This window comes from Globicephala melas, chromosome 10 (assembly GCF_963455315.2).
Source record: "Globicephala melas chromosome 10, mGloMel1.2, whole genome shotgun sequence".
NCBI lineage: Eukaryota > Metazoa > Chordata > Mammalia > Artiodactyla > Delphinidae > Globicephala > Globicephala melas.
This window is the reverse complement of record NC_083323.1, coordinates 6,483,538-6,496,410: the sequence shown is the minus strand read 5'-3', so window position 1 is coordinate 6,496,410 and position 12,873 is coordinate 6,483,538. Positions and strand designations below refer to the sequence as shown.

At 54.7% G+C, this 12,873-nt stretch overlaps 1 protein-coding gene across 4 annotated transcripts in view; it reads left to right on the top strand.

The window, feature by feature from the left end:
• Positions 1 to 12,873, top strand: part of SERHL2 (serine hydrolase like 2) — a 33,338-nt gene that overhangs the window by 11,862 nt on the left and 8,603 nt on the right. Inside the window, exons 3-11 of one of the 4 annotated variants that reach the window (XM_060305597.2) lie at positions 247 to 382; positions 2,565 to 2,701; positions 6,300 to 6,449; positions 6,563 to 6,676; positions 7,057 to 7,098; positions 7,522 to 7,541; positions 7,985 to 8,059; positions 9,227 to 9,336; positions 9,702 to 9,781. In XM_060305597.2, the coding sequence (XP_060161580.1) occupies positions 6,326 to 6,449; positions 6,563 to 6,676; positions 7,057 to 7,098; positions 7,522 to 7,541; positions 7,985 to 8,059; positions 9,227 to 9,336; positions 9,702 to 9,781 (565 nt within the window). In that variant the 5' untranslated portion in view covers positions 247 to 382; positions 2,565 to 2,701; positions 6,300 to 6,325. Of the gene's footprint in view, positions 1 to 246; positions 383 to 2,564; positions 2,702 to 5,367; positions 5,484 to 5,520; positions 5,653 to 6,299; positions 6,450 to 6,562; positions 6,677 to 7,056; positions 7,099 to 7,521; positions 7,542 to 7,984; positions 8,060 to 9,226; positions 9,337 to 9,701; positions 9,782 to 12,873 lie in introns of those variants that run through there. The other 3 variants (XM_030855746.2, XM_030855745.2, XM_070046393.1) reach the window with 3 other exon arrangements.

The window sequence follows — 12,873 nt, the reverse complement described above, 5'->3', positions numbered from 1 at the left end:
CCTAAGTTACAACCAGCATCCCTGAATCCATGCCCAAACCAAAGAGGATCTGCTGCCCTGAAGCCTCAGGAGTGTGCGGGCGCTCCCTCCACGCAGAGCCCCGTCTTCAGGGGGTGGAGGGGGGAACTGCCCTGAGCCCATGAGGGTCACCCTCTGTCAGGGCCCCCGTGACAGGGTGTGTATTTGTGTAGAGTAGGGAACTCTCTAACGTTTTTTTCTAACGGTGTGAAACTACCTGACCCACAGGGGACTGAAAATGAGATATGCGCAACGTCCCACACAGAGACTGACCCACAAAACTGGAGACCAGAGGCCCACTCTCCGGGCACTCTAAGGAACTAAAAAGAAAAATACAATTTTTGAGGTGCACTGGTTTTCCGAGGTTATGTATCATTCCTTATTCTTTCATTTATTAATTCATTTAACAAACAAATTTCCAAGCTCCTTTCATGTGCCATAGCTGTTCCAGTAAATCTACTGCTGTGTAACCATCCACCCAAGACTTAATGACAAAGGCCTTTCTGCGGATGACTCAAATCTACAAGTGAAATAAGAAAAGATGGCTGATTTGACTACATAAAAGTTTAAAAACTTCTGTGTGGCAATAGATTCAAAAGTCAAATGACAAGCATTTAGGAAAAAAATATGCAACTCATATCACAAAAAAAGAACTAATCTCTCAAATAATTAAGAGTTCTAAGAAATGGGGGGGGGGCGGTGGGAATAGCAAAAATAGAGACAGCACATTCTAAAAACACAAATGGCCCTTAAGTTCATAAAGAGATCAAGCCCATTAACCCAAAAAGAGAACTTCTAATTATAAGTACCCTGTGATACAATTTCTCATCTATCAGACTGACATAAATTCAAAAGCTGGATACTGGCCCCCTCTGTCAAGGCCACAGGGGAGTAGGCAGGCTTGTCCAGCACAGGTAGAGGGCAGAATGAGACAGTCTGGCGATGTGGAAGCATCCAGCAACATCACGGTCGTGTTAGCCTTTGCTCTAGCTCTCCCTCCTCTGGGAGATTAACTTACAGTGATCCCTGACCGTGGTATACTATGCAGCATTGCTGTGAAGCAAAAAAATGGGAAACATTTCTTTTGAGAGTCAATTTTCTCTCTGTAAGGGACAGATAAATAAAACTGTGGCTTATTCACACAGTTGAAGACTACATAAGTATAAAAATAGCATGAGGAAACATGTTTTTTTTTTTAATGAATGTGGACAAAGCTCAAGGATATACTGCTAAGGCACAGAATAGTGAGTATAGCAAGCTATTCCTAGTGCCAGAAAAGTGGGAAGATTTGCCCACACGTACATTACAAACAAAAAACAAAAAACCCCACGGGGCTTCCCTGGTGGCACAGTGGTTGAGAGTCCGCCTGCCGATGCAGGGGACACGGGTTCGTGCCCCGGTCCGGGAAGATCCCACATGCCGCGGAGCCTGCGCATCCGGAGCCTGTGCTCTGCAACAGGAGAGGCCACAACAGTGAGAGGCCCGCGTACCGCAAAAAAACAAAACAAAACAAAACAAAAAAACCCCACGAAGAATACTAAGAAATTAATAGAAGTTTCCTGAAGTGAGTGGGTTGGCCAGGGATGGGGTGAAAACAAGATACCCCACTGCACACCTTCTTGTGTGTTTCTCCTTTGAACTACATGAGTGTGTTATCTCTTTAAAAAATTAAATATGCATAACTCAATGAGAAGGAAATATACCATGTCGAGTTATATGGGACACAGCTAAAATTGTCTTTAGAAGTTTAAAGCTTTAAATACATTGAATAGGATACAAGGGGGAAACTTTTTTTTTTAGTTAAAGAAAGTTGGAACAGAGCAAAACAGGCTTGTTAATAATGGCTGTACATTTCACAGTGCAACACACAGGCTATATTATATTTAATCAAATTAAACTATAAGTCAAGTTTCTTGTCAGGGTTGTTTTTTTTTAATGAAACTCTTAAGTTTTGGTATAATTTTAACTCACAGAAAAAGTTGCAGAGGTACTACGGAATTTCCTCTATGCCCTTCACCTAGTTTCCTGTGATGTTAATGCCTTGCATAACCATGATACAAAGCTAGAAATTAACATTGGTACATTACTGTGAACTAAACTCTAGATTTTAGATTTTTCCAAGAATGTCCCTTTCCTGTTCCAGGATCCAATCCAGGATACCACACTGCATTTAGTATCAAGGATTGCTTTTATTTCATAAACTTAGCCGAGGGACTTTCCTCTTGCTGATGAAGGAGGAACTCCTGGGCACATTTCTGGCTCTCACTTATTAATCCCTTCCCACCTCTCTGGATGTGGTCACTATTTTAACCGGAGGAACACAGCAAGGTAGTAAGGACGTAAGACCTTAAGACTTACTCCCTGACTTCCCGCACTGTGTGCTGCTGCTTTGGCGAGCCCAGAGGGACAGGCTGGGAGGGAATGTTCTTTGTAATTCTCAGCCAATTCAATCGGCAGAAGTTGACTGAGCCTCAACTGTGTGCAAGGCACTCTGGTAGATGCTAAGGGGGAAAACAGAGTTGAGTAAGACCTTTTCCTAATTTTAGGAGCTGACCCACCCAGGAAGTGGACCCAGTTGAATACAACACCAGACAGGGGGTCAGAGGCAGCATACCAGCAGCAAAAACAAGAGATGGGGAGATGCATCCCACCTGAGAGGACTGAAGAGGGCTTCCTGGAGCAGGTGACTTTCGAACCATGCCTTGAAAGAAGGGTAGGGTTTCAAGGGTTGGCAAAGGGGAACGGAATTCTGGACCGAAGAAATGGTGTAAGCAAAGGTGCAGCAGCGTGAAAATGTGGGCACATGCAGAGAGCCAGTAGCCCGGGATTCCTGGTGCTGGATATGTGTGTTAAAAGGAGGAAGAGTGACCTCAGGGAGGGCCTCCAGTGCTGGGCGGGAGATCCACCTCCCTCCAGAGGGTAGTGATGCCGAAGGTCAGAGCTGCAGCCATGCTGTAGGGTGAGCTGGTGGCAATGGGATACGTGGGGCGGAGCAGGGGGCCTGGGGGAAGGGATTTCTCTTGTCTTCCTGGGGTGATGGGCACCCAGCCCAGGGGGGTCACTGGAATGGACGGGGGCAGAGGCAGGCAGGGAAAGGCCGCGGTGGGATCACGGTCAGGATGTGAATGTGAGGATGAGGAAGGAGGCGGAGGTGGGTGACTGAGGCGAGCCTGAGGGACAGAGATGAGGCAGCGGATATGGTCTGTGCTGAAGGGGCCGGTTGGGCTGAGGGAATTTGAGGTCAAATGTGCTAGAAGTCCCCACTCAGAGGTTAGGCTGGAGCCTGGTGCCAGGTATAAATGTGGCATCGTCCATGAAGAGGTGGCAGTGTGTCCCCAGGGCAGAGGAGGAAGGAGCCTCTTCACAGGGGCCATGTCCCCATTACTTCCGTCAGCTAAAAAAATATATTCACAACCTAAAAGTTGAGAGTTATGTTTTATTCGGTGGGAATTTTTTAGGACTTCAAGCCTGGGAGGCAGCATCTCAAGTAACCCTGAGAGAACTGCTCCGAGGAGGTGAGGGGTGGGGGGACCCAGGATAGATGGGAGTTTTGCAACAAAGGGCAGGTAGTCTGAACATCAAAAGATTATTGTTAATTAAAGAAAACCAGGGACTTCCCTGGTGTTCCAGTGGCTAGGGCTCCACGCTCCCAATGCAGGGGGCCCGGGTTTGATCCCAGGTCGGGGAACTAGATCCCGCATGCCGCAAGGAAGATCGCACATGATGCAACTTGAAAAAAAAAAAAAAGATCGCGCATGTGGCAACGAAGATCCCTCGTGCTGCAACTAAGACGCAGTGCAGCCAAATAAATACATAAATATTAAAAAAAATAAAATAAAAAATAAAACCAGATATCTCAAGTTAAGGAATTCAGTACTTTTCTGTGTATGGGAACATGCAAGAGTCTGGGGTCATTGAAATTATTCCTTTGATACACAACCTCAGCTATCTGGGGCCAGTATCCCGTGTTTTCACATCCTGAGTTTGCTCAGGGCTCACCGTAGGGAGTGGCTGTAGTCTGATGGCTGCTAGATGGCAGGTGTTCTTTCCTTCCTAAGTCCGCTTAGGACTCACCAGCTCACCACTGGCTGTGGCTGCAACTGCTGATGAACTGCGACATCCTTTGTTCACTGATATGGCGGTCAATATTCCATTGATCACTCCTGTCACCTCAGGATCTGTGACCCCCTGCATAACTTGTCAAGGAAGCCAAAGCATTTCTGGAACTCATGGACACCACTGTGCATGTAACCACCTACAGATGGTCGCGTCAACCCCAGCTCCCAGCCTCCCCAGACCCCCACCACTCAGTAAGGTCCAAACTCCTTAGCTCCACACTCAGACCCATCCTCACCCTTACCCACATTTTCCAGCCACCAACTTTCCCTGCATTGTGACCCACCCCCCAGCATGTCCACCAGCCCTGTCTTCAGGACCAGGGTCTCTGATCACCTCCCCCCCGCCCCCCCGGCATACACACACCCCAGGGAGAATTTACTGTACAGCTCTCTCTCCAGCCCTCAGCCGGCTGGATTCTGGTTCCAGTTAGGAGCTCTGCTGGACTGTGACCCCTCAGGGACCACATGGATTCTCTCCTAGGCCTTCCAACTAGCAAATGGTGCTGAGTGAATAGGAACTATTTTCCCTTACTTGTCCTAGACTAGCCACTTCCAGAGACTCAACGGATGCACACTACAGTGCCTTTATTATAGGATTTAGCACCCCAAACATCCCCTTGGGGTACTTGATCCTCTCCAGGCTCAATCGTCTATAACCCTTCCTCACCTGGGGGGTTCCTCATGTTCCCAATTTATACATTCATTCCTTCACCCATACAACAACTATTAAGGCTGGCTCATGCCAGGCAGGGTGAGGACCCCAGGACACAGTGAGAACACGGTGGACGCAGCCCCTCCTTCCAGGAGGACATTAAACCACTAAATAAAGAGTCACCCCACCTTTAGGCCTACGGTACTGGTCAGTGAGGACCCACGGGGTGCCCCGCTCGCTGGGGCAGCTCCTGGGCCTTCGCCAGCTCCTGGTCCCGCGCAGGGGCAGGGGTGGCCATGTGGACTGTCCAAGGGTCGCGGTTCCACCACCCACGTGTCAAGCAGGGCCGGCTCCGCTCCCTGCGACGCGGCCCCGGGTGTAGCCCGAGATTTTGAAGGTCGTTTGGCCACAGCCCCCGGGTTCCCCAGCCACTCGGCTCACAGCCTGCGCCGGGCGGGCGGGGACGGCTTTCCCCGTGCGGGCGGCGGCGGGAGCTGAAGGTCAAATCCGACCACCTTCGGGATCCAGCCAGCCCGCCGGAAGTCCTGCGGGCGGGGCGGGGCGGGCGGGGCGGGGCGGGGGTCTGGCCGCTGAAGGGCGGAACCCGGAACTCTGGCGTCCCTAGGCGCCAGCGCGACTTAGCTGGATGGAGAGACGGCCGCCTTGAGACCGCGGGACGCGAGCGATGGGTGAAGGTTCCCAGTCCGGGGCCCCCGAGACCGGAGTGTGATGGGGGAGGCCACGTGGGCGCTTCCATCCGCCCACCCACTTACTTGGGACCGCGGCGGGGAGGGGCTCGCCGCCCTCCTGGCGGTAGCAAGTCCTGCGTCCGCAGCCTCTGGAGCAGGCCGAGCCACACCGGCGGTGGGGGGCGCGGGGGGACGGGGGGGGCGGGGACCTGGCCTCACTTGACCTCCCAGGGTTCCGGGAGCCCCAGGTCAGAGAGGCAAATTCGCGGGCGTCTGGAGGTAGGCAGGTCTCAGGCCCGGCCAGGAGAGCCTGAAGGGTGAAAACGTTAGCCCTGGGCGACGGAGGAAGCAGCCCTGACTTGAGCAGGCCAGAGACAGTGTAGTGCCCGGTGGTCGGGACTGGGGCCTGGGGTCGTGCCGCCCGCGCTAAATCCTCGCTCCGCCCCATTCTCTCTGTGTGACCTGGAGAATGGCCTGCACCTCCCTGTGCCTCAGTTTCTGGGTTTGCGAAGGGACAGAAAAGGAAACTGAGGGTTGAGAGGTTTTACTAACTTGCTCAAGGTCACACAGCCAGCAAGTGGCAGAGCCCAGGCCTAGCTAACCCCCCAACCTATTCTAGAAAGTTCTGCTGTGAAGCCCTCCCAAGGTTTTCCTCACCCAGTGGACCCAGCTTAGCTTTCCTCATCTGGCTCTCTCCCCATAACCCCTGGGGGTAACGCAGGCAGCTGAGCCCCCTGGGTACTGCCAATGCTCTGGACACATTGGGTGTGGATGAGGGGCTCCGGAAGTGCAGGCTCCATGAATGGTCGCTTTGTGTTTCAGGTCTAATCTCAGAGCTGAAGCTCGCTATGCCCTGGGGCCACATTGCTGCCAAAGCCTGGGGCTCCCATAAGAGCCCCCCAGTTCTCTGCCTTCACGGGTGGCTGGACAATGCCAACTCCTTTGACAGACTCATCCCTCTTCTCCCAAAAGGTGGGCGTGAGGCTGAATGGAAGCCAAGGGGTGAGGCAGTGGGACTGCAGGAGAATCAGGAAGGGGAGGTGGCTGACCTAGACGCCTTCCCCTACCCTTTCCCTCTGTCTCAGACTTTTATTACGTTGCCATGGATTTCGGGGGTCATGGGCTGTCATCCCATTATAGCCCAGGTTTCCCGTATGACCACCAAAACTTTGTGAGTGAGGTCCGAAGGGTTGCAGCAGGTGAGTAAGAGACAGAGCCTGTATGTTCATCTCTGTGTGTTGTGGGTGTTTGTGTGTGGGGGGGTGCTCTGGGACATGCCCTCATCCTTGGAGTTGGTTGTGGTGGCCAGGAAGCAACGCTGGCTTGGGCGTGACTTGAGGTCTGGCCCCAGTTCTGCCAGGAATTCATGGGTGACTTTGGGAAAGCTGGAGAGAGCTGGCAAGAAGAGCTCGCTTCCCCCTGCGAGTTCCACCCCTGCTGTGGAACTGGGACTCCTTTAAGTGGGTTTTCTGAGTGGGGCATCCCAGATGCTGGGGAGGGATTTCCAGAGCACAGCGACTGCAGGACAGAGGGTGTGGGGAGGCTGGGCCCATCCAGACCTGGCTCCATGTGTTTTCAGCCCTGAAATGGAACCGTTTTTCCCTCCTGGGCCACAGTTTTGGTGAGTACGCTTTGGCCAAGACCTGACTGGTCTTGGGCTGTGGGGCTGTGAGGAAGGGAGGGGAGTTGGTACACAGGTATCTTTCCCTTGCACTTCTGGAACCGCAAGGGGAGATGGAGGGGGTTCATCAGACATTGACCCTTGGGCACCATGCCCTCTGGCCTCAGGTAGCTCCCCAAGGACACGTGGCCCCGTAGATAGCAGTCTCCGGATCTGACGAGGGAAACAGGGTCATGTCTGATGCAGGGAGCCCGTGGCCCCAGAGAGGGAGCCTCAAGTTTGATAGTGAATGCAGAGCCCGGCCTGCTGGTGGGGGCCAGGAGCCTGGCCCCTGGCTCGGGGCTGGCTCGACCCCTGGGAAGGAGTTTTAGAAGGACTTTGAGAGCTGGGGAATATCAGCTAACTACTCTTTCGTCCCCCCAGGTGGCACTGTGGGTGGAATGGTGAGTAGCTTACAGTGACCGTCCCTGCTCGTGCTCCAGGTGGGTGGGGAGAGCAGGACGACGAAGGGGAACTTGCCTGGAGAGGGGGGTGCCTCCTCGCATCGGGAGTTCCAGGCAGCGTTTTAGTGACTGTGCCAGCTTCCTTTGTAGGCCCGTGATAATCACTGTTGTGAGGGCATTCCTGATGGAGTTAAGTGTTCCAACAGTGCCCATCTCCTCCGTCACAGAGAACCCTGGAGTCCAGCCCCAGGGTCGGGAGCTTGATGCTGAATGCAGACTGGGAGTAGGGGAGAGAAGGGTGCCCTGAAGGGACAGGAGATTCTTGCTGGCCTCTTGGGCAGCACCCTTTCCCCAGCCTAAAACACCGGTGTCCCCACAGGAAAGTGAGTCCCTTTCCCTGCCTACTCTCCCCTTCATCTTTCCCCTTTTGTGTCACATTATAGTTTTCCTGTATCTTCCCTGAGATGGTGGATAAACTTGTCTTGCTGGAATCCTCGCCATTTATCCTGGAAACTAACGTAAGGACAGGGCTTTTCATGCATGCTGTCGCTGGGGAAGACCTGGGTCCGGTCCCAGGTAGTGCCCTCAGCCCTGCCTCCCTCAGTGGGGCGGGAGGAGGTGGCAGAGGGTAGACAAAGGGCCTCAGGGCCCCCCCCCCAGAGGACAGGGTTACGCTACTTACACCCTAGGAGTGGGCAAGGAACAGGGCGTGTGGGCCTGGGTCATCCTTGGGAACCCTGTGTGTGGCCTGGAGTCTGCAGGATGCCAGGTGGGTCACGAGGCGGCAGGGGTGAGAGAGGGTAGAAGCAGTGGGTTGAGGAAGCTCTGGGGGCGCACGATTGGGTGCGCCCACCTGCACTTGTGCTCAGTCAAGTACCTTTGAGCTGTGCACACACTGCACAACTGCACACAGTAGACCTGAGTGTGGACCCGTGGGAAAAGTGCTGACCCCTCTCGCCACCACCACCAATGACAACAACCAGAGCTAACTCTGCATCTGAGTGCTGGCTCTGCCGTTTCCCTGCTCTGTGACCCTAGGCAGGTCACTTTGCCTCTCTGGGCCTCAGTTTCCTCACCTGTAAAATGAGGAGGTTGGAGTAGAGGACTGTGGAGGTGCCCTCCAGCTATGACAGGTGGTCATTCTGTTCCCGAGGGCTCAGCCTCACATGGGCCCTTCATCAGTTTCAGTTCTCTTGTCCATAAAATGATCTCAGATTCCATAAGGGCAAGAACCATCGCTGTCTCTTCACCACCACCTGCCGAGTCCCGGCCCACAGTAAGTGCTTGCTAAACGTGCGTTGCATGAGCAGAGAGCTCGCAGGTTACTGTGAGGATTCACTGAGACAGCGGTGGCTGCCACTCTTGCTTCCTTACCGGTTTCACCCGCTGAGTTGACACACACAGTGCCCCCAGGGGCTTCCTCCATCTTCAACCTGATCCGTCCAGCTGTCCCGGGCCTCAGGCAGGGCTGGGATGGCTGTGACCGAGGCAGTCACAGGGCTAACTGGCAGGGACTGATCCCATGCCGCCGCCCGCTGGGTCAGAATGCATCTTGGGCCAGGCGGGTGTGCAGCTGAGGGGCTCTTGAGGGTGGAGGGTGGGGCTGGGCGAGGGAGCAGGCCCCTTTGCGTGCGTGCAGCTGGGAGCCCCGCCCTGCCCACCCAGCAGAACCCATGAATCCTTAGGAACTGGAGAACATGCTGAGCTACAAGCGGAAAGCCATAGAGAACATGCTGCAGGTGGAGGCCTCCAAGAAGCCCTCCCAAGTGGTCAGCCCGGAGGAGATGCTGCAGGGGTGGGTGCCGGCGGGTGAGACCGGTAGCGTCAGAGGCCTGGGGGAGCTCTGGACCACGGAGGGAAGAGATCTCTGGGGCACGGAGGAAGCTTCCTTCTCCTACTGGCAAATCCACAGCAAGCCTGCTTCTCCCTGTGCTCACCTGGCGCTCCTTAGCCGCCCCAGCTGGGGCTTGAGCTGCGTTCTCCCCACCCCTCCGCATGCTCTCTGCCCCCCTCTCCACACACACACACCCCCACACCGATGCGAACATCCCCATCGGTACAGGCCTGTGTCCTAGTGGGGTAGCCTTTTCCCTGCCCTCCTCTCCTTTCATCTGGCCTCCCCTGACCCAAGGCATCCAGTGTCCTCCTTGTCTCCCCCAGGTTCCTGAAGAACAACAGTCATGTGGGAGAAGAGTGTGGGAAACTCCTACTGCAGAGAGGAACCACACAGGTGGCCACAGGTAAGGGACTCGCTGTCCAAGGCCGTTGCTTATTGGCACTGTGCTTACTGAGGAATGATGATGGCTGGGCTTTATGGCTGCTTGCTCGGGCCCAGGCATGATACTTAGTGCTTTACAAAAAGTATCTCCTTTAGCGCTCCTACTGCCCTATTTTCATCCCGTTTAAAGCAGGGGAAACTGAGGCTCAGAAGGGCCAAGCGGCTTGTGCCAGGTCAGGCGGCTACTGCCTATCCTGGAAAGCCACGTCCTGTGGGGAGCTTGGTCAGGGGTCTTGGGACTAAATGTTGGGGTACAGCACAGCCCTGCTCTGCTGATCCTGTGTGGTGGGTGCCTGGTGTCCGAGGCTAGGCTTTGAGGACTCCCCGTGGGGCAAGCGACTTTGAAGATGGTTTTCCGAATGGAGAAGCGGAGGTGGGGGCACCTCGGCTTTGAAGGTGGTTTTCCGAATGGAGAAGCGGAGGTGGGGGCACCTTGGCTTCAGGGCAGCATCAGGCCTGTGTTTTCTACACTTTATCTCCCAACATATTCATTGAAGAAACCTTTTACTCGGAGTCCGCTCTGTGCCCTGCCCCTTTCGAGGCTGCAGGAGCATGGTGAACCAGAACAGACACCCGCCCTCTCCTGGTGGCCCAGTACCCGGCCAGCACAACTCCAGGGGGCGCCACCCACAAGCGCCCTTGCTGGCAGCGACTGCCCCAGGAACTCAGAGATTGTGGGCAAGCTCCTTCCCACAGTCAGTCTCCCTGGTCTTCTTTAGGTGACTTCAGTTTGTAAAGAACCAAACGAGGCAGGGATCAAAACCCAAAATGCCTGTGGGAGCTGAACAAGTTGTGAAATTATGCCGGCTGCTGGGAGTGGGGCCGTGAGAAGTGGTGGGGATTGTGGCACTGAGACCGTGCGCCCTGCAGGAGGGCGGCTCCCAGGGCTTATCACATGGGAACTCGGGGCTCCTGTGGCCAGAATTTCTAGCTGCTCAAAAGGAGCCAGAGGTCTGCTGTGCTGTAATATTTTTTTTGGCCGCACCACGTGGCACGCAGGATCTTAGTTCCCCAACCAGGGATCAAACTCATGCCCCCTGCAGTGGCAGCACGGAGTCTTAACCACTGGACCGCCAGGGAAGTCCCTGCTGTGTTGTAATGTTTCTCAGAAGTTGCCAACACACCATTAGGTCAAGTGCAATATACCTAAGGAGTTTGGAGACCCGTTCTTGTCTTGGTTACCGTCTCTGAGCGTTTGTCTGGCCCTTCCTGCAAATCCATCATGGAGGAGGGAGGTCGATGGCAGAGGGCGTGGGCCCCAGCTTCCCTGATGTGCTGGTACAGATGGCGGGCCAGAGGGGCCCCCGTGCAGAAGTGGGCTAATCCAGAATTAGACGTGCACCTGGCCTGGGAAGCCGATTTGGCCAGCCCAGGGTCACATGAAACAGTGAGCAGAGGTCCGCTGAGCCACTTGTCAAGGGGGTGGGCAGAGGGGGTGGGAGGGGTGGGCAGTGGGCAGGCGGCTGGATCGTTGTGTCGGGCCCAGCCCCTCCGCAGCAGTGTGGCCCTTTGAGGCCCGGGGTTAACCTAAAAGAAGACCAAGCAGCCTCCCAGACCCAAGTGGGCGGGGTGACAGCGGGGGAGCCGGCATTCCAGGACCCTCCTGAGCCCGTTCCCTCAGGCCCCAGAGCCTCCGAGAGCCCCCATTCCGTTCTGGAGCTGCACACACCTCCGTCATCCAACCCCATACCCCCCAACTCTGAATTCCTTCCCTAGGGCTGCCGTCACAAAGTCCCACAGATGGGGCAGCTTCAACAGCAGACGTTTACGTTTACTGTCTCACTGTTTCAGAGGCCAGAAGCCAAGGCCAGAGCGCTGGCAGGGCTGTGACAGGCTGTCCGTGCCTGTCTCCTGGCTTCTGGTGGCCTCAGGTGTTCCTTGGCTCATGTGTGACCCTCTCCCCACGTCTTCACAGAGTGTGAGGTGAGAGCGCTTTAGAAAAAACAGCGGGTAAGGGGCTCAGGATGTTCAGTAGAAGGGCCTGGGTTGGCCTTGTGGAGAAGGTGACTCCTGAATCCCATGATGCAGATGAGCTGCCGGCAAGGGCTTGGTGCACGAGCTCCATCAGGCTTGTGGGAGAAACGAGGCTGTGAGCCAGGGCGAGGAGGGAGGCCAGCTCCTATCTTATCTACCTCTTATCTGCGTTCCCATCACAGCCCTGGCCCAGGCCTTCGAAATGAGGTCAACGTGTTAGCGTTAGCTCCGGGTGGGGTTAATGACCAAGGACTGTCTGTTGTCAGTATCCACCGCCTGCAGCCGGCCCACCATGGGGGTGCTCAGACCCTGTCACAGGCTGGGCTGCCCTGGGGCTGTGGGCATGATTTCTTTTGACTTGCGCAGTTTAAACACAACAATTTGGCACGACGGGGATTTTGAATAGGTTGCTCATATTTAGAATAGAGAGAGTTTATGTAAAAATGGAGATTTCCGGTTTCTTTTGAAAAATGGCAACACCTGGCAGCACATTCTGCCTCCCGCATAGGCAAGAGCAGCTGCGCGGAGACCCTGCTGTGCGCGCGCGGGCGCTGCACCCACTCTGCCCAGCCTCTGCGGTGAGTCCGTGACCTTGGCAGGTCCCAGCAGAGGAAGCGGGTGGTGCACCCACCATCCTGATACCTCCCGGTATCCACCAACACAGAGGCTGTCCAAACTCAGAGATTTTTATGGGGGCTTTATCACATAGGCGTGAATGATGGTTAACCCAGGCTCTAGCCGCTCTCCCTTCCCCGAAGGGCCGGGCTGGAAGTTCCACGTTCCTAATCATGGCTTGATCTTTCTGGTGACCAGCCCCTATCCTGAAGCCATCAAGAACCCACCAAGGGTCACCTCATTAGAACAAAAGACACTCCTATCGCTCAGGAAATTCCAAGGGATTTAGGAGCTCTGTGTCAGAGATCAAATGTTCAGACAAAAGGTGCTTCTTGCACTTTCACCACTTTAGGAAATAACAACAGTTTTTAGGAGCTCTGGCTAGGAGCCAAGGACCAGGACTAAAATATATGTTTTGTTACATCACAGTGTCACAGTCCCTAACTGTTGGCAGGGAAGTGGGGA